The sequence below is a fragment of the Ambystoma mexicanum genome, chromosome 6q, assembly GCF_040938575.1.
Source record: "Ambystoma mexicanum isolate Mex_15411 chromosome 6q, UKY_AmexF1_1, whole genome shotgun sequence".
In the NCBI taxonomy this organism is placed as follows: domain Eukaryota; kingdom Metazoa; phylum Chordata; class Amphibia; order Caudata; family Ambystomatidae; genus Ambystoma; species Ambystoma mexicanum.
This window is the reverse complement of record NC_090937.1, coordinates 1,547,151,719-1,547,174,423: the sequence shown is the minus strand read 5'-3', so window position 1 is coordinate 1,547,174,423 and position 22,705 is coordinate 1,547,151,719. Positions and strand designations below refer to the sequence as shown.

Sequence of the window (22,705 nt, the reverse complement as noted above, 5' to 3'; positions counted from 1 at the left end):
AGCCTGATGTAGGTCAACGCCTGTCGCCGAATCATAGGACTCGTCAGATTCAGCAGTCGTCGGAAGGTCTTCAGGATGATAGTCGAAACATGTGTTGAACTGCAACCATCGAAAGAAGTTAGAGCTGTAATTAATAACTCTGAAAATTAGCAGCGCTACAGACTCCACGCAGCACGTCCTACCGCGATGGTGGGAAAAAAAACAATCTGAGCGACCTCAACATGCGCGGGATCATTGCAACCGTAGACGTCACACCAGGGATAATATTACAAAAGCGCTCAGTCGAAGTCCCTTTTCAAACTTCAAAAACCTGTGCAATACTCTGCGCATACCACACATTTCGGCATATGCAAAGAATGTGATTTTAAGTAGCTTTAAAAGTCCAGAATATATCATGCATTACTTACCGTAATGCATTTCTGATGATTGTATCTGCTTAGATTCACATTCTGTGCATATAGTCGGACATCTAGGAGGTAATTGCAGAGTATTGCATCTTTCGAGGATCGAAAGGGGACGTCAACATGGGCATGCCTGTAACACTATCCCTAACGTGATGTGTATTGTATCCAAAATCCCTCACGCGTCGAGGTACCTGCAATTGTGCTTTTTTCTGCTGTGAGGGAGCCTTATGACCATCGTAAGCAAGTACAGAAAGAAAAGAGGTGCAAGATGTCTATGTTCCTTCTACTCCAAGAGGGGAGGAAGGGTGGGTGCATGTGAATCTAAGCAGATACTGTAATAGCATTTCTGATTGTAAGCAATGCATGTTAATCTGCTTAAAATCACACGCTGTGCATAGACTAGCAAGCAGTACCCAGAGATGGAGGGTGGGATGTGTGAGAGAACATTAGCAGAGGCGTAGACACATTTAACTGACCATGTTATCCAGAGTTCCTTCCCCTTGGAGCAGTTCTGCGGGTACCTGGAGGTGTAATCTGGGCATAGTGCGTTCCCCAGAGTTGCGAACAAGTCGATCTCTGGGCAGCGCCAGTCTGCAAAGACATTGAGAACAATGTCTTTGTGTAATCGCCATTCGTACTCTACGCATAGTGGGAAGTCTCTGCTGAGCAAGTCTGTCAGAGGATTGAGTTCCCCTGGAACGTATTGTGACAGGAGGAACATATTGTGTGCGAGAGCCCATTTCCATATGTTCTGTGACAGTTTGGATAGCCCTGGAGAGTGCGTGCCCCCTTGCTTGTTCAGGTAATACATGGCTGTGGTACTGTCTGAGAGGACTAGGACCGTCTTTTCCTGGAGGTGCGTTTGAAAAGCCTCCCGGGCCTTGAACACTGCTAGCAGTTCCAACAGGTTTATGTGGTTGGATGCTACTGCTGGGGACCAAACACTGTGCGCTGTCTGATTAAGGAGTTGAGCCCCCCCCCCCACCACCCAGTCCGATGCGTCCATGGTGAGAGTGGCTTTTACTGCAGGGGTGGTGAAGGTCTACCCCTGCAAGAAGTTTTCCCTTCACCGCCACTGCTGAAAGAAACCGAGGTCTGCCGAGACAACCACCAGATCGTCCCATTGTCCGCTGCCCTGACACCATTGGCTCGAGAGCCACTCTTGCATGGAGTGCATGCGCAAACGTGCGTGTGGGACTAGATAAATGCAGGAGACCATCATCCCCAACAGTCACATGGCTTTGTGTACGGTCAACTCCCAATTGGCTAGATACAGCATGTTTTGAACCCTCTTGTTGGCGGGGAAGACAAGCCAGTCTTTGGGCCCAATTAGAGCCCCCAGAAATTGCTCGACTCTAGGCTGGACTTTTTCCTCACGGATCAAGAATCCCAGACTGAAGAGGCGATCTAGCATCGTCTGGGTATCTTCCGTACAAATCCCCCGTTATTAGCCAGTCGTCGGGTAAGGATAGACTGGAATGGATTGCCTGCGCAGGTGAGCCGCTACTACAGCCAGTACCTTTGTAAACTCCCTTGGGGATGAGGCAATGCCGAAGGGAAGGACCTTGAATTGGTAGTGCCTGTCCTCTATCATGAACCTTCGATATTTCCTGTGTGCCGGCAACACTGAAATATGAAAGTATGCATCTTTCATGTCCAATGTTGCCATGTAATCCCCCAGCATCAGCAGAGGAATTACCTCTTGTAACGTTACCATATGAAACTGAGGTATGACAAATTTGTTCACTGTGCGCAAGTCTCGCACAGGCCGCATGGTGAGATCCTTTCTTGGGTACAGGAAGTACACTGAATAAATACCATTGTTTACCTGTAGAGGAGGGACGACTTCGATAGCGCCCTTTTACAGCAGAATCCTCAGTTGGTCTGGTGTTCGGCGCCTCGATCTCGGAGGTCTGAACAGAGGCGGTCGGCTGAATTCGATGCAGTAACTGTGGGCGACAGTCCTGAGCACCCAGTGATCTGTTGTAATCCCCTCCCATGCATGCAGGAATGATGTTATGCATCCCCCGAATGGGGAGCTATGGGAGGGGACGCGGATCTGAAAGTCATTTCTGACTGGAGGCCGGGGAGCCTCTGGGGGTGGCATTACGACCCCTTCCTTTCCCACGGTGTTGTCCCCTAGGTGGATAGGGGGTAGAGGAGGCAGACCCCTGGCCTGAGGACCAATTGTTCCCGGAACAATATTGGTTGTGAGGGAAGCGAGAGTAGGACTGCCAACGAACGAAGCGGCGAGGACCTCCCCCTCTCTGTTGAAAGGGTCTTTGAGTAATTTGGGTGAAAGTATTCAAAGTCTTTTTTGCCGTTTCCCGCGCCTCATCAACGGCCTTGCCGAACAGGTTTGAGTCCTCCACCAGATTGTCGATTAATGCAGCCCGAGTCTCTGGTTTGAGCCCAAAGTTCTTCAACCAGGATGTGACGTTTTAGCAGGGCACCGAACAATAAATAAATAAATAAATAAATAAATAAATAAATACCACAGAATTAGTCATGGGCGCCCCACTATGAGAACGAACAAGGCAAAGATTGCCAGTTATATGGGATGGTACCAACTCTAGAGTCCGCAGCCACCTGTTAGCTCAGTGTACCTTTCACAGATGCGAAATATCCATTTGTAGATCAGTGTCCCCGCCCACATGGCCCGTCCAGCACCGAAATGCTATGGCGATTCCCTTCTAAATAAGGAGTACCAACAGAAACCCCATAGACGTGTTTCAGCCTTGTTGGGCATCATCAATGTGGTGGCGTTGTGCCTCTGAGCACAGTGAGCAAGGAGTCCACGTCTGGGGGACCCTTCCCACTGTCTCTGCAGCATCTAACGTATTGTTGAAAATGTTGTGGTATCTGAGGGTAAGCAGGTGAACAATTGTAAGCAGGCGAGTACGCACAGGTTCAGGAACCTCCCGTTGGCCCTCATGCAGCAGGTTCCATTGAACATCCGAATAGCTGGCCAACAGCGTAGTGTTGTTGGCTGTGCGGTTGGAGTATGCTGCCGCAGTATTGATTCTCTTTCCCAGAGAATACAGTTTCTTACATTGTCAGGCGGTGCCTCGCCTGTGGACAAGAGGATACCTGCCCTCTTTCTTGTAGTCGTGACCACCAGAGAATCCGGGGTGGCATGCCCCCTAACAAAGGGGGGCAGTAGGGGAGGGGCGAAAAAGCTTCTCCACCCGTGGATTAACAGTCCTGGTTTGTGAGGGCATTAATAATGAAGGAGCAATGCACCTCTTAATGGAATTAAGTAATGTTATAGCCTGGCAGGAGGCATCTCCTTTAAAATTTCTTCAACAAAATCCGAACCTGGCACTGCCTCCTGAGTGGCAATTTGGGAGTGTTCTGCTGCTTTCTTTAGGATGGCATTAAGTTTTATTTGCATTTTTTTTAAAGCGCTCAGAACGGACAGCCGGTCATCAATAGGTGATGCCTGACGTAATGGTGAGGGGGGGGGGGGGGGGGGGGGGGGGGGGAATTGGGTGGGGTGGGCGAGTCCATACATAAGGTGTCAGGGTCCGGGGTAATGGTAGGGAACAGCCAAGGTGGATTATCTACCGACTGTTCATCCCCCCCCCACCCATCCATCCCTGGGTCTGATCAGTGGGATCATCAGCAGGATCATCAAAGGGATCATCCTGTAGGTATGGGTCAATAGGAACTCCTTGATCAGTAAGGTCAAAGACCTGAAGTACCTCATGAAGAGAGGTCCCTTGGAACTTTTCTATTGGTGTATAAAGGCTTTGCTCACGATGCCTCTTCGGAGCAAACCTTTCAGAAAAGTCTACAAACTTTTCCAGCCTGTACATGCAACCTTCAAACTTCTCTCTGTACCAAGATGAGGAAACAGGTGTCTAGAGGAGGAACGTGCTCTTCCTGATGATCCTCTTCCCTAGAACGTTGAGATTTCTCAACCAGAGTTGTAGATAAAGATAGGGGACTCTCAGTGCAATCTTTCCACCCTTCTAGGCGTTGCGACATTTCTTTCAACGCGTCTTTAGATCCGTCTTTATGTTTAGCTGCCAAAACAATCTTAGCGATACTCTCGTCAATGTTTGGCGTTACTGGGAGGTGCTTGGACTGTGTAGGTGGTTGTGCCATGTATTTCGATGCAACCGGGCTTTATGCTGCATCAGCGTCTTTGTGAAGAGGTTGTAAAGATGGATGGAGCTGCACTCGCCTGGTTTGAGATAACCTTCGTGGCTCTTCCTTCTAGGAAGGATGTGATCCATGAGGAAGCCTTTTTGGTAAAGTGTGCTGCATGAGTGAGATGTGAGCTAAGAATCTTGTGATCCACAAAATCAAAAGCAGCCAAGAGGTCCAGAAGTAGGAGAGCTGGCTTACCTCTGTCCATAATTTCAGTTATTTGGTTTTTAAGGTCTAGAAGGGCGGTTTCTGTGCCATGGCCTTTGCAGAATCCTGATTGTCTGTCACAGAGGATTGAGTTAGATTCGAGGAAGTGTTGAATCTGGTTGTGACCCGCTTTATCCAGGATTTTGAGGAGAAACAGGACAGTGGTGATAGGTCGGTAATTGTTAGGGGAAGTGGGATCTAGTGTATTTTTTTTTTTCTATTACGTAGTGGGCATACCCATGCCCCTGTAAAGCTGTAAGGGACAGCACCTGTTGAAAATAATGCATTAATGAACGCTGTAATGGGAGGAACCAGGGAATCAGCGCATTCTTTAATAATGTTGGGAGGACAAAAGTCTCCTTTGCACATAGATGGTTTGAGATGTTGGAGGAGTTTGATGATGTCAGATTCTTTGACGTCTCGGGAACGAAAAGAGCAGGCCGTGGAATTATAGGATGGGAAGCTGGGCAGGAGAGGATGGTCGTCGTTGGGTAAAGCTTTGAATTGCGCTTGTAATTTTTCTTGGAGTAGTTCTATTTTGCTGAGCATCTTCATCAGGGCCTTAGAGGTCCTTAAATTGAATGAGTTAGACTTGAGTTTAAAGATCGCTTCTTTATACTATGCGGATAGCCTTTTGAATTCTTCCTTGGTGGAATCACTGGGCTAGGAATGCCTTTTGGCTAAATCGTTACGTTTACTGGTGCATAGGGCCTGTAGTTCATCTGTGAAACATGAGTTAATGTGCATGGATTTTTTCCTCGAAGGGTTTAGAAAAAAGCGAGTAGTTCGATGGACTTAGATATGAACTTCGATGAAAACCTAGGGTGTGTTCTTAGTACCAACTTGTCTTCGTAGATAACAAAAAAAGTGTCTTGCACTGACAGCTTGTAGTTCACCGACTCTTCTTATGGAGCGGATGGCCACCAGAAAAGCAGTTTTACATGTTAGGTGTTTAAGACTGAACTTGTGCATAGGCTCAAAGGGTGGGGCCCTATGAGCATTGCGCGGGCCACATTTAGATCCCACCCTGGAGGTGGGATTGAAAGGGGGGCCAGAGGGATAAAGCCTTTTCAGTCCTTCCATGAAAGCCTTAATGATAGGGACTTTCCACCAGGACACCTTGCTTTGAGAAGAGGTATACGCGGATAAAGCCGCAAGGTGAACCTTGATGGAGTTGAACACCAGATCGGAGTCTAGTAAGTGGAGCATGCAATGAAGAATGTGTGATGGCAGGGGGGCGTGGCCAGCAGCCATCCGATGAGGGCGTGACCCTGTGCTGCTCCCGCGCCACTGGCCTTATCCTGCCGAAATCCTGTTTAAATATATATCCACGCTGAACCCCAAAATACCCCAGCGGTGTGTGATTCCTGCACCGAATCGCGGTGCTCCGAAGCAAATCCTTAAAGGGAATCGCCGTCCCGATCGAGTGGAAGTTACAGGAACCGTTACAAGCGCAGAGCCCAAGATGGCCGCCATAATTGCCACTGAGCACTAGCTGAGGGCCGAGAGGGAAACAACGATCTCGTCCGGCGTGGGCGCACACCCGGAACAGCTCTAGCGGGCTCTGCAGACAATATCCTGACCACGGCGGCAAGGCGGTGCGGCGATCGCAGGTGCAGATCGTCCGCCCGCCGCGAGATCGTGGCGAGCACCTCTGCCTGCGCGGGAAGCCTTTCGATCCGGGGACCTGGAAGGGGCCCGGAGTGGGACGCTTGGTGTGTCAGTGTTGGCGCTGAAGACACACGGCGCACCGGCGGGTGATCCGACTAGCGTGCCCCCTGCAACCGGAGCCGCGGACCCGCTACTCGAGACCTGGAACATCCGACGATGTGGTAAGGAGTGGGGAAGGTGGGATAGAGAGTGCTAGCGACTCGCCTCCCCTCCCCCACGGGCGAAGGCCTCCAGCCGGGGCCGCAATCCCTACTGGCGCCTGCTGACAACCTGGGCTGTGAACCTCCCCTCACTTCTGGGACACAAAAGCCGTAGACCCCTACTGTAACTCTGAAAGCGACCTTTCTGAAAACCATCCTTCCCTTTAGAGAGATCACCCAGCGGAGTACGACGCAGACTCGTGTCAGGCTCGGTGGCGCCCAGCCAGCGGCACCCTGACACAACGGCGTGCAGCCCAGTGCGTGGGGCTGCTACCAAGGGACAGAACCGCAGGGCCCCGGTGGGTGCTATAAAGCTGTGACCGATTCGCATCTCACAAATACGAGAGCTGCTGAATGTGTGGCTAATAGATATTGTTTGGACATGGGAACTGTTAAGTTACCACGAGCATACATACCTGCTGGTCGCAACGGGCCCGGCGCAGCCATCAATAACTTACCAATAGTGCCTACCCACAGCGCCTGGCGGACCCCCCTCCTTCGGGACCAGACATCAGCATACTACACCAGTACCCCAACAAGCAGAAAATGGGTAAGGAAAAGCCCAGGAAAACATCCACACAGAGCAGGATCGAGCAATATGCAGCCATGCCAGCACCCCGCTCACCAGAGAGGCCACCGTCGGTCGACCCAGACCATGCGGACAACATTTCCCTAAGAGACATCATGAGCGCCATTACCAACTCGAGGACCTCGATGGAAAAAAAAGATGGATCGCATTGGTGCAGACGTGTCCCTGTTGTGCCATGATCTGCAAAAGCTGACCTCCCGTACGGGAGAGGCAGGGACACGAATCTCTGAAACCGAGGATGGCCTGCGAGGTGTAAATCGGCAAGTGACGAGGATGCTAGCACAGATAAAAACCCTGGAAGCATGAGTGGACGATAGCGAGGGTAGATCCCGGCGCAATAATATCCGCATAATCGGCCTGCCGGAAAAAGTCGAGGGGGAATGCATGGGACTCTTCCTTGAGGATTGGTTGGCGAACATCTATGACGGAGAGTCATTCTCTAAATTCTTCTCTATCGAGCAGGCCCATCGTATCCCACAGAAACACACCTGGCGGGCACCACATGCAATCTATTTAAAAGTGGTAACTATCGCACAGCACTGCACTCAGGTTTTACTTCATGCTCAAGAGGGGTCCTCATACTGATCCACAAGAAGCTGCCGCTTACACTTTCCAGTGCGTCACAGGACACAGGAGGCAGATTCGTGCACATGACAGGAACCCTATGGAATCAAACCTTAACAATACTAGCCATTTACGCACCACACATGTTGTTGCCAAATCTCATAGAGGAAATAACTCCCCTGATAATGCAGGACTCCTCAGACACACTAATTCTCGGTGCCGATTTTAACGATGTTATGAACCTGGGAATGGACTGCACACACCTAAGGGGCAGGAATCCTGACATTCACACAAGGCTAGCCACCTTCACATCAGAACTGGGGCTGAAGGATGTGTGGCGCGATCTCCACCCCGAGAATCAAGAATATTCATTCCACTCGGGCGTCCATGCATCCCTCTCTAGACTTGACTACTTTTTCGTTCCAACCACAGAGGTACATAGAGTACTTAACGCCACCCTACTCCCACGTGGCACATCTGAGCACTCACCCCTACTAATAGAACTATCAACGACACGGCCAATCCCCCCCACCTTCAATTACCTATTACACAGCAATCCCTCGCTACCTCACATTAAATCCGACACCCTAGATGCAGCGAACATAACCCCACTAGAGTCCCTATACCGGAAAACTAATACCAACACTACCAAAACAATGGCTGCTCACCGAACACTAATCTGGGCAGAAGCACATAAACATATAAACTGGGAAGGGAAAACCACACCGGTACAGCCACTCTGGGCAAATAAACATATCCCTGAGCTGGACAGGCTCCCGAAATGGAGGAATTGGCTAGCTGCGGGAATAACAAAAGTGGGGGGATGTGATTCGGGATGGGGGAATTGTGCCAGTTGAGGAGTTGGTGGATGAGTTCAACCTCCCTGTCACTGACCGATACCGACATACGCAATTAAGTCATGCCCTACAGCGGCACCTGCCTGACCTGCGTGACATGGCACCCCTAGAGAGAGAGAGAAACCTGGTCCTAGATAGCATAGACACCAAAATCACCTTGGTGATGTATAATGTTCTCACCTCATTTGCCACACCGGAGCTATTGAGTCTAAAGTCTAAGTGGGAAAGGGATGTGGGAGAGATACTGCCTGAAGACTGGATAACGATCCTAATGTACCCGAGAGAAACTGCCATTTCGGCCAGATCACGCCTTGTCCAGCTCAAAGTCCTGCATAGAATTTACTATCCAAGGGTCGCATTGTACCGATAGGGTAAAACCACAGACCCGAATTGCCTGCGCTGCCGCCAGGAAGAGGGCATCTTTTTCCACCTCATATGGGACTGTCCGCACATCACGCCATACTGCCAACGCTGCTGCAACACACTTACTAAGGTACTGGGTCGGATCGTGCCCAGAGATTCGAAATTGATGTTGCTGGGTGTCGAGGACGAGGGTTAGATGTCTCGCACTGATAAGCTACTGTTTGCAACCACCACGGCACTGATGAAACGCAACATTGCCAAGCTATGGGGATCGGGTGTAACCCCTGAGCATGCACAATGGATAGATGATGTAGATGCATGCATCTGTCCTCTAAACAATAAAATCTGGGAAAAGTGGGAGAACGCACAATAAGACTTTTGTACAACACAGGCCTGTGGCCGGAATGTAAAGGAAATGTAAGAGTGTACATGTAATTGCTAACATAACCTTACGTTACGTTACTGAAATCTGTACCTTATGTTCTTTTGTGATGTTTTTGGTTGCTGGACCCCTTCAGGGTCATTGTTTTTTGTGCATTATACAACAAAACCAATAAAAGTGTTTAATCAAAAAAAAAAGAATGTGTGATGGCGTACGTTCGAACGTTTACTTTTTTTGACTGGCACAATATTACAAATATTTTCCATTTGTTAAAATAACAGTGTCTGTTTGGTTTACATGCCTCCTTGAGGATTTCCAAACACCTTTGAGGTAGTTTTAAATGGCCAAACTCTTGACTTCAGGAGCCAAGCTGCCAAGTTCATGGATTGAGGATGTGGGTGCAACGTTGTATCCCCCCCCCCCCCCATGTTGGGTGAGCATGTTGGAGGAGCACAGGAGTTTGATTGGATCGTACATCACCAGTTTGTGCAGATGCAGAAACCAAGGTTGCCTCGCCCACATAGGAGAAACCAGGATTAGCGTCACCTGTTCCTGGTGGATTTTGTTCACAGGACTGCCCCTGTGAGAAACCCCAGGATGAACTCTGCCCGTCCTGGTTGTAGTTGGAGGACCGCTGGGAGTTCTGTCCTCTAAACAGGCATGTATTAGAACCTCCTCGCTGCATAAAGGTGTTGTTTGTCAGTTGTCCCAGGGATTTGAGGGTGTCCTATTCCTCCTTACCCCTTTTCAGTGCATCCTCGACCACTTTACCGAATAATGCATTGGGCTCGATAGGCATGTTCTAAAGGGTGGCTTGGGTCTCCATCTTGAAACCAGATTGACATAGCCATGCATGGCGTTTGATGAGGGTACCTTCCACCACAATCCGCCCGCTTGGACTGCTGCGGCTAAATTATTTTTAAGGATGCAGCTTGCTACTCATCTCCCTTCTGCAACTGTTTGTAAGAGCTGTGAGATCTCATCCCACTTGTGGCAATTCTAACTGGACAGTAGCGTTGTTGGCTATCCTCACTTGGTAGGCAGCTAAGGAAGCTACTTTGCTGCCTACGGTGTAAATCTTTTTGCGCCCCTTGTCCAGAGGGGCTTTGGCAGAGGTTAAAGGTGTGCCTGCTCTCTTGCGTGTGATGGTCAAGAGACAAGAGAGTTGGGCTTTAGTTTCCCCCTAATGTACTATGGATCTGATGGAGCTGGCCTAAACATTTTCTCAATGCGTGGGTTGACTGCCCTCGTCAGATTGGGGGCAAGTAGAGAAGCCTGAATGCGCCTTTGGACTGTCGATCTCTTATCCCCGAGGATGACCTCTACAAAGTCTTTGACGACTTGAGTTTCCTGGATATCGATTTTAGAGTGTTCTGCGGCTTTTAACAGAGGATCATTGTACTGCAGCTGGTTGTCCATCGGGGAATCAGCCACTGGTTGGTATGGTCTGGGGATTGGGTGTCGTACACATCATTGTCGTCAAGGTCATAGTATTGATCTGTAGTCTCCATGTCACCTTGGTCTGCTAATAAGCCGTGGTTTTGGGGAAATAGAGTGTTGTAACAGTACATGTCATCAGACACGGTTTGATAGGTAAATGTAATAGGTTGGGTTAGGTCCAGGTAGGCTTTTTTGGCGTCCGGCTGCTTGTTAGCTGCGTTGCTCGATGAGGATGGGGGGGGGCTGGAGGTGGGCAAGTTTTTCTGGGTGTTGATCCAGAAAGTCAACAAAATTAGACATTCTTCTCATAACCCTATCAAACAGTTCCGGGGTCCACTGGGAGGAAGGTAACACTATGGAAGCAGGTGCAGGCAAAGGCTCCGGAGCAGGGTGCCGTGTGTGGTGCATTGCCCCTGAAAGGGAGTCCTGAAGTGCAGAGTAGTCCCTATCCTTTGACCCTTGTGATTTTGGGAGTAGGAGTGTCAAGGATTTGGAGTTTGTCAACATCTTTGCCTGGAGGAGGATGTCAGATGTGTTCTCATTTTTGAAATTTTAGCGGGTGCCGTCGACGCAGCTTTGACGCATGTTAGCCGTAAGCCGAGGACTTTCCCGATTCACCATGTCAGATGTTGGCGTCTGATTCGGGGGCTGTCGTGTGGTGATTGCAATGGACCAGAGCACAGGGATTTTTAGACCATTCCTTTGATGCCGCATGAGGCTTATCGGTTGACAACGTGGGGCGTTTAGTGTGGCGTGCGATGGACGCGCCTGAGCCGCAGGGTGTCGTCTTCATAGCAGAACCAGTGGCCTGCCTGTTGGGGGCTCACACGCGGAAATCCATCGGCTCTCGATCGCCCTGGCAGTCACTTAGGACGCTCAACGTCCATGGCGGCCTCAGTGGGCCCAGCGTTCAGTTTTCCGGTACTTTAAAGCCTAAAGTTTAAAGTTTGTGGTCTAAACAGTTTGCAGGACTTGTACTGTTTTTCAGAGTGGTCCCTAGAGAGGAAAAGGTTACACCCTGTGTGAATCCTTCCAGGGAAACTTATGTTACAGGAAGGACAGAATTTAAAACGTGTATTTTCCATAGTATGGAAGGATGGCAGCCTGGCAGAATAAAAGGGAAGTATAGTGAATGGTCTTTTCCTTGAAAGTCGTTGCCGGAGATCTTATGGTGTACGGTTGTTGATAGAAAAAGTTTAAAGTTAAGCTTTCTTTCGGTTCTAAGTAATGGTGTCAGCCAAGAAGGAACTATGCCATATGCGTCGGACTACGATGAGGAAAAAACAATGAGGTACCTATACGCGTAAAAGACCTTGGGTACAGTGGACGTCACACTAGGGATAGTATTACTGGCACGCCCTGCCGACATCCCCTTCAGTTTCAAAAACAAAACATCAATACTCAGCGGCTAGCACTAGATGTCGGCCTATGCATAGCATGCAATCCAAGCAGATCCACAAGCCTCAAATATAAATATTTTCCAATCTCCATCACCGTTTTCCTGGGCAAACTCTTAGAAAAGCTGGCCAACTCCCAGCTTACTCTCCACACTGAATCTGTGGTTTGTCTCTGTTAGGCAGAAACCTGTGCAGTTCCCTTAGGAACCACTGCAAAAGAACACTACAGGTGTTGGCAGTAAACCCACTTGGTAGCAGTCTGTACCACCCAGATTTACCTGGTAGCTGTGGCTGAGCAGTCAGACTTCCCTCAAGAAGAGTTAGGCAGTATGCAAAGTATACTCAATAGGCTCTCCGATACAATAATACAAGCAAACACTGATCAGAGCTTTGGTATCAAAGTATATAGTTATGTATTTAAAAAACACACAGATGAAACACTCCAGCACTCTTATTGTAAAATATTCTAAACACGGTTACTATTATGATATATACACCCTTTTTTCCCCTATTAGAAAATCACAGTAAAACACCATTATTTTCATACAGAGGTGAGCGCTTAACTAGATTGCACTCTAATAAGTTTGTGAAAAAGGGAGGGAAAGAGACAGAATATGAAGAGGTACACCACTCTATGATTCAAGAACACTGTTAGCAAGGCAGAGAGCAAAACGTCACTGGTGAGCCAAAGTCCAAAGGCTGGGCACACTCTTACAGAGAGCAGAGCACAAATGCGCCCAAGATCACACAGTTACACTAGGCTTAGAAAGTCTTGCAGAGGGTTCAGAAAAGAGTTGAGAGGCTTAGAAAAGTTTAGCCAAGGTGTCCCAGGCTAACCCAGGTTCGAAAGCTGGGGGCTAAATCTACCCCGTACAGGGGAAGCCAGGCGGGACACGGTACCTTAAGTGGGAAGGGTCCTCCAGCAGTGGCAGTTGTTCCTGGTAGTGGGTGCAAGTTGCGACGTTGTCCAGGGGAAGAGAAGATCTCAACTTGGAGGAAAGATGAAGGTCGTTGCACTACCAGGGCAGAAACCAGCCGCAGAGTTTTCCGGTTAAAGGTGGTACCTTTGTCTCACGGTCGTGGTAAAACGTGGTATCCCGGTTGCCGGGGTGCTTGGCACGGGCAAGGCGGCCACGAGATACGTCGGGAAAGCGAAAAGACGGTGAAACTGGTTATCCCCACCAGTTAAAGGAAGAAGACTCTCCGGCGGGAGATCTCCTCTGTCGTTGGGAAAAAGTGGTGAGACGTCCAGACGGGCTCCACCGGTAGTGGTGTCGTGGCAGGTCGGCTCAGCTTCTCCCTCGTCGGATTCTTAGGTCCTGTGGCGACTTCTGAAGTTCCAGTCCCCAAAGCCCTGCTTTTATGCAGCAAACCCCCATTCACTCAGCCTAGCTGTCACTCAAACATGCTAAGTGGTGAGCCAATCAGGACGGAGTGCGACTTGAGTTGCCTAGGCAACTCAGTCCAGGGTGCCTAAATTCCCCTCCACACCTCCTAAGTACCCCAGACATAGTGGCACCTCTTTGGGGGGGCTTCTGTGGAGAAGCCCGCCAAAAAGTGGAAAAACGGGCTCGACTTGGGTTGGAGTCACAGAAGAGAACACAAACGCCATTTTAGAATCAAGTTTTGGCAAAAAATACCAACCGGAGAATTAATATTAATTAAATAAACCGGCGGTATGTTCGAGGTTACCGTAAATAATTAAATAAAGATAGCCTGAAACAATGGGAAATCCAATAGGAAAATATTTGCAGTCGAATATAAAAAGTAGTATCCACTGCCACCAGCCAAAACTCGATCAGGGGGGGGGGGGGGGGGGGGGGGGACGGAGACGTGCCCCCTCGACTAACAGACCCTGGGGCAATTGAATTGCCCCAGCCAGTACGTCCACAATATGATGGATTGTACTGGTTGTACTGGTTCAATGGTGACTTTACATGCCCTGGGAGACAGTCAGTCCCAGGGTATGGAGTCTATACTGGGGGGTCACTATGACACCCCTGTGTCACTGCACTGAGGGTGCTGTGTAACACACATCACAAAAACACATGAAACCCTATGGAGTAAAAGACCCCATAGCGCATTAAACACATCTAGATTCAAAGAAACACTCTCAAATCATGCCCAAGAGTGAGGGTAAAAGAGTCTCACTCTTGGCAGGAGAAAAAAATAAACCCCAAAAATCCAGCAAAGCTGCTGGGGGACTCACTAGGTTAGGAAATTCAGCCTAAACAGAGAATTCCCCCTAACAGTCTCCATGACCATCAGACTGATTTGAGAGCTGCCAGAGGCACGCAGACTGTTCTCCTCAAAACCTGTGAATATTTTCTCTCCAACCTTGATTCCAGCATTCCTTCTTTCCTCATCCTCCTTGATCTTTCCTCTGCTTTTGACATGGTGAACCACGCCTTCCTGATCAATTGAATCAGTGGGAACTTGGGCATCATGGATCAGGCCATGGAGTGGCTGACCAAGCTGACATGCACCTTCTCTATCCACCATCCCTCTCTCATGCCGGAGCTGGAGCTCCTGAGCACAACCGCATGGGCTGCAGGAGCAGGATACCCCCCGATTTCCCCCCGCCCCGAGAAGCGTTGTGCTACAGAGGTAAGGACAAGGCATTTCGAGAATTGTGCCTGAAGTCCTCCTTATTTGCGCAAAACCGCTGCATGAATCGGAGCGCACACGCCGAAATCTGTGATTTCATTCGACTCCCTGTTTGCATTAACACCGAGATATTGCCACCAATCTCATGTGTAATGCAATATAAGGGAACCCGTCCCAAGAAAAAGAAACAGCACAAAGAAGATTAGCAGATGAAGCAAAGCTGGTATACAGAGCAAATTAGTGAAGGTTGCAACGTTAACAGCAGGACCGCCCCAAGGGGAGGGAACAGTAATGGCATCCACATGGGCAGACAATGGTCACAAAAAGATGGGGAGAAGAGCAATATACAGGACCCCAGTGGCAGGGAAGGCCTGCAAGAGGAAGATGTGGGTAGAGAGGGCCTCGTGGAGGACACAGTGCATGTTAGTCGTGCGGGAGGTGGGGCCCCTTTGCAAGGGAATGGTATACCCGTCCTATATCTAAATAATCAGAGAAATTAATATGGGCACCCGCACCCAGGGTACCCTTATGGGTCGCTTATGGGAGGCTATGCCCAGGTCGAACAAAACAATAGACACACAGCAGGACCCAACGTACCCAGACAACTACCGCAAAACATGCAGACACGTCTTGCGCGTCAAACACAAATTAAAACACACACACAACCCCTTTGTCACGACTGCAAATGGTGCAACCAGCCCCGTTCCGGGGTGCATGTGTGATTGGTGACAATGCTTTCTCGTGTCCCAGAACAGACACTCACCCACACTAAGACAGCCCACAGAGAACCCTTGCGTGTCCGGTCCTTTCAACTACCTTACACCCAGACGAGGAACCACTGGTGGGGCAGAGATGGGGAAACCGTTCATCTTTATGGTGGACTCGGGGGGCAGAGAAATCATGGCTATGTGAAGGCAGGTTCCCACTATTTGGCAAAAAAAAAGAGATGCAGGGATTCTCTGGGGATGTGGTCACAGTTACTTATACTATAGATTTGGATGTAACGATAGGGGGTAGAATAGTGAGCATACCCCTACTGTACCATGAAAACTCACCTGTAAATTTACTGGGATGGGATCTCCTCAGTAAACTCAATAGGACTATTGCATTCACAGAGAGGGGCGTGGTATTTTCAACACCTAGCATGTGCACGCTACGGGCAAAGTTAATACAAAACAATAGCAAATGAAACAGCGGTGCGAGGAATTCCCACCAGTGCAGATATGTTCATATATGGCATACAGGTAGAGTAGTACCAGAAATAACCCGGAAAGAGTGGAGTACCTTCCTTTGTTTTCCGCCCTGTGGCCATACCCAACATACTACCTCGTACAGTGCTCTCACTAGACTTGCAGGTGTCAGCAGAACGTATTGTGGCAATTGGACTAGACATGACCAGGTGTGAATGGCGAACAGTGGTATGCATAGACCCAAATAAGGCTTTGCACGTTTTGACAAACGTGGAGTGGTTCACTGACAATGACCATGATTGAGAAATAATCATGGAAATATGCACGCCTTGTGATATAAATGGTACAAAAGACGGGTTACAAACCCCCTCAATGGCTGTTGTCAATGCACCACCGTCATTTTCTAATACAGATTTACAGCAGGTACCATAAAATGTATGGACCCCCAATCCCCATGATGTAGGTTTACTAAAAGAAGTGACCCCGATAAAGATACAAATAAAGGCGGGGCAGTGTTACCCAGGGTAAAACAATACCCCTCATCCAGAGAAGCAGAGGAAGGAATACGAGAAACAATACATTACTCCAACAAGGCATTATTGTCCCCTCCAACTCCCCATGCAATACTGCAATTTACCCCACTAAAAAGAAACAGGGGGTGGGGGTTCGTGGAACATGGTGCAGGTCTTTCGCCCCCTTAATATTGTCCAAAAGGAATTCCCTGTTCCATACCAGACGTCCATCTTGTACAGTATCCCAAAGAAGGCAACGCATTTTACTGAAAAATGCCTTTCTCCGTGCTCCTTGGCCCAGACTCTCAATACCTGACAGAATTCACACTAAGGGGGGAGGGGGTAAAATGTGCGAACATTGTAGATTGTCCCATGGGTACTGTGAAAGCCCTAGCATGTTCTGCTGTTCAAAGCACAAGCATGCAGTATGTGGATTATCTGCTAAAATGTAGTGAGGGAGAAGATATGTGCAGGAAGGATTCCATCCAACTACCCACCCTGTTGGCCCACAAGGGGTCCAAGGTAGACAAAAACAAACTCCAACATTGTCTTGCAGAAGTACTGTATCTGGGACATCGATCGCAAAAGATGGAAGAAGAAGAATCCCAGACAGGGGTGCAACAGTAAGAGCAACAGCAAAGACCCACACCCCACACAGTGAAAGACATGCAAAAATTACTTGGCGCAAGACCGTTACTCCAAGGGCTAAAAGAAGCACAGAAAGAAAACCAAACAGTAACATGGACAGCTGAGATGCACACAGCTTTTACTACACTAAAGGACCCGATTTGTACAGCACCCGTACTTGCTAAACCAGATTTTGAACGGGAATTCCTCTTATTTTCACACTCCGATGGAACACTAATGACTGCTGTACTGACACAAAAAATGTCATTAGTGCACCACTCGCATACTACAGCGGTACTCTTGACTCTGTGATGCAAGGCCACTTCACTTGCGAACAGGATCTTGCCACAGCTGCCTTTGCCATTGAAAAACATTGCACCATCGTGATGGGATGTTCCGTCACCCTGTTTGAAGAACACTCCCTGTTCGCAATACTTGAACGATCCAAATCCACCCTGAGAGCAACAGCATACAAAATCATAATATCAAGTTCAAACATTCATGCTGTACGTTGTAAAAAAGTAAATCCAGCCACTTTTCTCACAAAAGCATGTACAGTAGAAGACATGCAGCATCACGATTGTGCCACATTTGAGGGGGATGAAGACAACATTCCCAAAGCAAGCAAGTGAAGGAGAAGTGTATTTTGTAGATGGATCAGTTTCAATTTGTCCAGAAACAGGTGGAAAACATGTGGGAGCAGCAGTGGTGAGGTTGGAAGAGGGAGAATATGAAATACTGGTACATAAATGTTTGCCCATGCACTATTCAGCACAAGCTGCTGAATTGGTAGAACTAATAGAAGCACTCCATGCAGCTAAAGGTTGTGCAGTGACAATTTATTCAGACTCTGCATATGTAACCACTACGGTGCATGCTGGTTAGTCTAGGTGGAGGAGAAGAGGGTTCAGGAGAGCAAATGGGTCCCCAGTACAGCAAGCTGAACTTCTAAAATGAACTGATAAAGGCACTTGCAGAACCATCAACAGTCGCACTGGTAAAATGCAAAGCCCATACGAATAACAATAACGAAATCTCACTAGGAAACGCGGCAGCAGATGCAGCAGCGAAAAAGGCAGTACACTTTTCAAAAGCGCTGCCTGCAGAAAAGCAGCACTGAGGAACAAAGGGAGGCCGGGTACAATGCTTTGCCAATAGCACAGGTGATAGGATTACAAAAGAGCTCCACCCACTGAACAGGACTTGTGGCTAAAAAGGGGTTGTACGCAATGAATCACCAACGGACCTCCTGATATGTAGCAACCAGGCATATTTGCATCTCCCGCAATCATGGAGGGGCAATTGTGCTATGGCAACGCTGCATTCGACCGTGATGGTGATCCCGGAGAGCCATTTCCAGGGGTAGGGGGTGCCCACCAGACTGACCTCAGCACCCCAATTGACAAGACACCCCTCCTCCCCCATCCAGAACCTATTAACAGGAGCATCAGCTGCGAGATCTAGTATCGCGCAAAAAGAAAGCATCAAACTACCTCTCTCGTGACTCTCCTTACCTCCTGGTTGTTTTTGTCTATGGGAAAATGTACCCAACATTTGGGTAAAGAGGTTGGGAAACAGCTTTACCCAAATTTTCAGAAGAAAATTTTCAGTTGGGTGGGGCAGAAGATGTTAGCAATTCATCCTTTAGAATTAACTAATATAATACATCAACACAAACAAGAGTCTGCACACAAGCACCCAGAGTACCTGGTCCCACTGCAAACCCCAAAATAAAACCCGGCAGGCACGCTAACTGTAAAAGTACAACAATGTGGTTTTAGTCAATTAAATAGCAGAATTCCATCAATTGGTTTTTAGATTTCGATTATCAAAGAAAGAGAAAACCGGCTATGTTTTAAATTGTGAGCTTTACATGTTACATTGCCAGACAGAGTCCTGTTTAGGTTTCTTTTTCTTTGACCATGGAAATCTAAACGCCAGTTGACCGACTTCTGTTATTTTATGGAATAAAACCACATTGTTGCATTTTTACAGTTCGTGTGCCCGGGTTTTCATTTGTAGTTTGCAATGCGACTAGGTACTTTGTGCAGATTGGTTGGGTTGTTGCATTAGGGAGTTCCTTTCACTCCCACCCAGGGACAAATACGCAGTCCTTATAGCTGGAAAAAAAGGGAAATGAAAATGTTATGCTAAACTTAGACAAAACAAATGTAAGCAACGAAAATAGCTAAACGCAAAAAGGGACAGGTTATGCATGAAAGGGAGTATGGTGGACATCCAAAAAGGTGTGTGCACAATCAACCGTCGAGATTTTATAAGATGTTAAACACAAAAGACTCAATGTCAGTAGTGCTAATCCATGCGCTGTGAAAGAAAGGTTCCTTGGAGCGTTCTCATTTCCAAATTAATGAGAAAGCACTGTAGGGGAAAACAGACTAGCATATTAAAAACGCATACATTAAATATAACTTTCTTGATGTGCTGTATTAGATTGAGTTTATAGGCCTTTGCTTCTTTCCTTTTATTACAATGAAATATGAAAAGACAGACAAAGTCGTGTGTGACCATTCTGAAGAGGCCATTTCCTGAAGACTGACATTGCAAACAAAGACATTATGATAGAACAATTAGTGAAAAAAAGCTATTATACTTACAACCCTTCAATTAGCCAAGTGCATTTCGTCTTGTACTTGTAATTCCCAGGCCCATCAGTCACATATCCAGTAGTGCCATTAAGCCTGGAGGGGGTAGGAAAAACAAGTCTTATTCCACAATATCAAACAATGCTTACCCTTTTAACTAACCTAGGTACATTCAAATCTCTGGATTGCTTTGCATCCAGTATATACATTTCCAAACTAAAGATCCTAGTGGCATCAGACAAGAGCAGTATTGAAGTGCTCCATAAAACCCAGTTGTCAAAATGACAGTTCCTTAGGTCTTGAATGGGTCACCCATTCCGACATGTGCCATTACTTCTGCATGAACTCCAGTGAGAAGAAAGGGAATTGTAGGCGGTAAAGACAAACCGAAACCAACGATTCTAGCTAGGGCAGAAATTATCAATTTCTCCGGTCGTCTTTGCTAAACATACTTATAAGGCTGCAATTTTCTGCCTTCACAATATAAGCTCCATATGGCACGCAACAGCTCAGAATACTTTATCTTGCGTGTGCACTGCGTAGACCACCGACAATATCGAAAGACCGCCATGCAGCACCTCTTCAGTTGTTAGGAACTTGCTAGTTCGAAGTAGTATTAAATAGGCGACATTTGTTTCTAGATGGAAGAAAAACATTCTCCCCATGCATTGCATCAGACTAGGACAACTTTTTCACAGACCACTGTATGTATGGGCAAAGCAAAAGGTCTTTAAAGAACACGTTTCTTCATTCTGACAATGTAGGTTTCAGTTTAAAGCAGGGAAACGGATGCCATATACCAGGCTTGAGGCTCCCCATGTGCAGCTTCATTCCCAGAAAATATGAAAAACGTTCACTTATGCAGATTTCTAGACCACAAACCAGTCATAGGGATGTACTCTTTCTGGTGGGAACGGAATTAACATTGTCCTACACTATGAACTAATAAACACGCTGAATAGAAAGATCAAATGGTGTCAGTCGGGCCAATATACATGTTGTTCAGACAGGTCGTGAAGTGCCATGTTCAATACTGTGGCTGAAAGAAATTTAAATAATAATAGTCATATTTTGATATGGTTAAAGCCACAGGATGAGTTCCTAACTCTGGTCAATTTAGGTCAGACCAGGCACACGTCGAAATAACTCTGGCTAATTTAAAGACCAAGGTAAACAAGAGTGAACAGTGTAAACTATTTGGACATGATTGCCTTGTAGGGAAATGTAATTCATGAGAAAAGGAAGCGTCATTTTTAAAACACCATTTACACTACGGGCTGCGCATGGCAGTTTGAGAAAAACACATATGCAAGCAAAACTGACCATTTCAAGTACCAGAAAATAACATGCAATGTTTGCTTAAATGAGGTAATAGGATGCAATGCTATGTTAAAACCAACTTTACATGGAACCAGCACTGAATTCTGGCATATGGGAATCCTTTCAACTCACAAGGACAGCCAACATTAGGGAGCCCTTATGCAAGCAGAATCAGTGAACAAACGGAACAGCTCCATTCACAGCATTTCTCCCCATACCACTCATATCAGAGTACCATGCATATTGGAGTTATTTAATCAATTTTTAATGTTCACATTAGTAGTAGTATTGATATATTTAACTCCACTTGCGTTATGAACATTTATACGTATCGTTCCATTTGGATAATATACAATCCTATTTCCCAGGTGAAAGAAAGAGGGGAAAGAAAGAGGGGAAAGAAAGAGGGGAAAGAAAGAGGGGAAAGAAAGAGGGGAAAGAGTATTGCTGTATCATGCTGGAATAATGCATTGAAAAAATGTGTGCCATTATATGACCTCAAAACCGTGCACATGTTCCAGCGTGTGACATCCAGCACTAGAAACCTTGCAGCACACTTGGCATCCAGGTGTGCACATGGCCCTGCTTCTACCCACCTTGAAAAGGGACATACCACCACAATGAGATACCTAGAGCCATTTCAACGCTCGTCCATATCAGCGTAGTCTATGTGTAATTCACAGAAAGGTCCAGCAAAGTGGCCCACAGCGTTCGTAGTGTCATCCCTGTACTAAAACCTTGACATGTGGTGCATTGGATGACCATATCCGTGATGCTCTCCTGGATATTTGGTCTGAACTAGTCCTCCTGTATGCCTGCGACTATGTGTTGTTTCGAACTGTGAGACGGGTAGTGCAATTGCTTGAATGCTACTGCTAGCCGTTCCTGGGGCATCACCATCTTTCCCAGAGCTCTCTAGCCTCCATAACAGATCTGTCGAACATAGCTTACACCCTATTCATAACCGCAACTCCTTCTCCCTCTCAGGCACCCTTCCCTGTAGTTCGATAATCTGGGAGATGGGCACCACAGTGTCAGTCACTGGATTCTCGTCTGTGAGTGGGGCTGTCACAATGTACTCAGTGGTTATTTCATTGGACTTGTACGCTGCAGTTAGGTAAGAATTGATGCCGTCACACTTGGCAGGGGAGCTGTTCTTTTCCAGGGGAATAGAGGGGGCAGTGGGTGGAGAGAGTGAGGGTTCAGAGGGGGGCAGGTGGTAACGGGAGAGCTTTGGGGTGGTTCAGAAAGACCTGGTGAATTGTCCGGAGACAAAGCGTGTGTAGGCCTAGGGGGGGCCAGGTCAGAAAGACAACCAGCATGGCGCTGGAAGAGATCAGGGGGTCGAGCATATGAGTTGAAGATGGCGACACTAAATGTTAAGAGACTAAATTCGGCCACAAGCGATCACCGCTTGGGAGGGAATTTCTTAATAGCGGACTGGACGTAATGGTGGTCCAGGAGACCCGGTTAATTAGGGGGAAGAGGAGAGGCTTTCCCAGGATCTCAGATTGGGCAAGTCTTCTGGGCGTCTGGGCCAGTCAAGAAGAGTAGGGTGGGCATCCTCCTTAGCAGGGATGTCCCTGGTGGTCTCGGGGATATTGGAGGTGGTGCAGG

At 47.7% G+C, this 22,705-nt stretch overlaps 1 protein-coding gene across 2 annotated transcripts in view; it reads right to left on the bottom strand.

The window, feature by feature from the left end:
• Positions 1 to 22,705, bottom strand: part of ATRN (attractin) — a 1,434,670-nt gene that overhangs the window by 1,377,180 nt on the left and 34,785 nt on the right. For both annotated transcript variants that reach the window (XM_069632253.1, XM_069632252.1), the window contains exon 2: positions 19,781 to 19,864. In XM_069632253.1, coding sequence (XP_069488354.1) covers positions 19,781 to 19,864 — 84 coding nt within the window. The remainder of the gene's footprint in view (positions 1 to 19,780; positions 19,865 to 22,705) is intronic.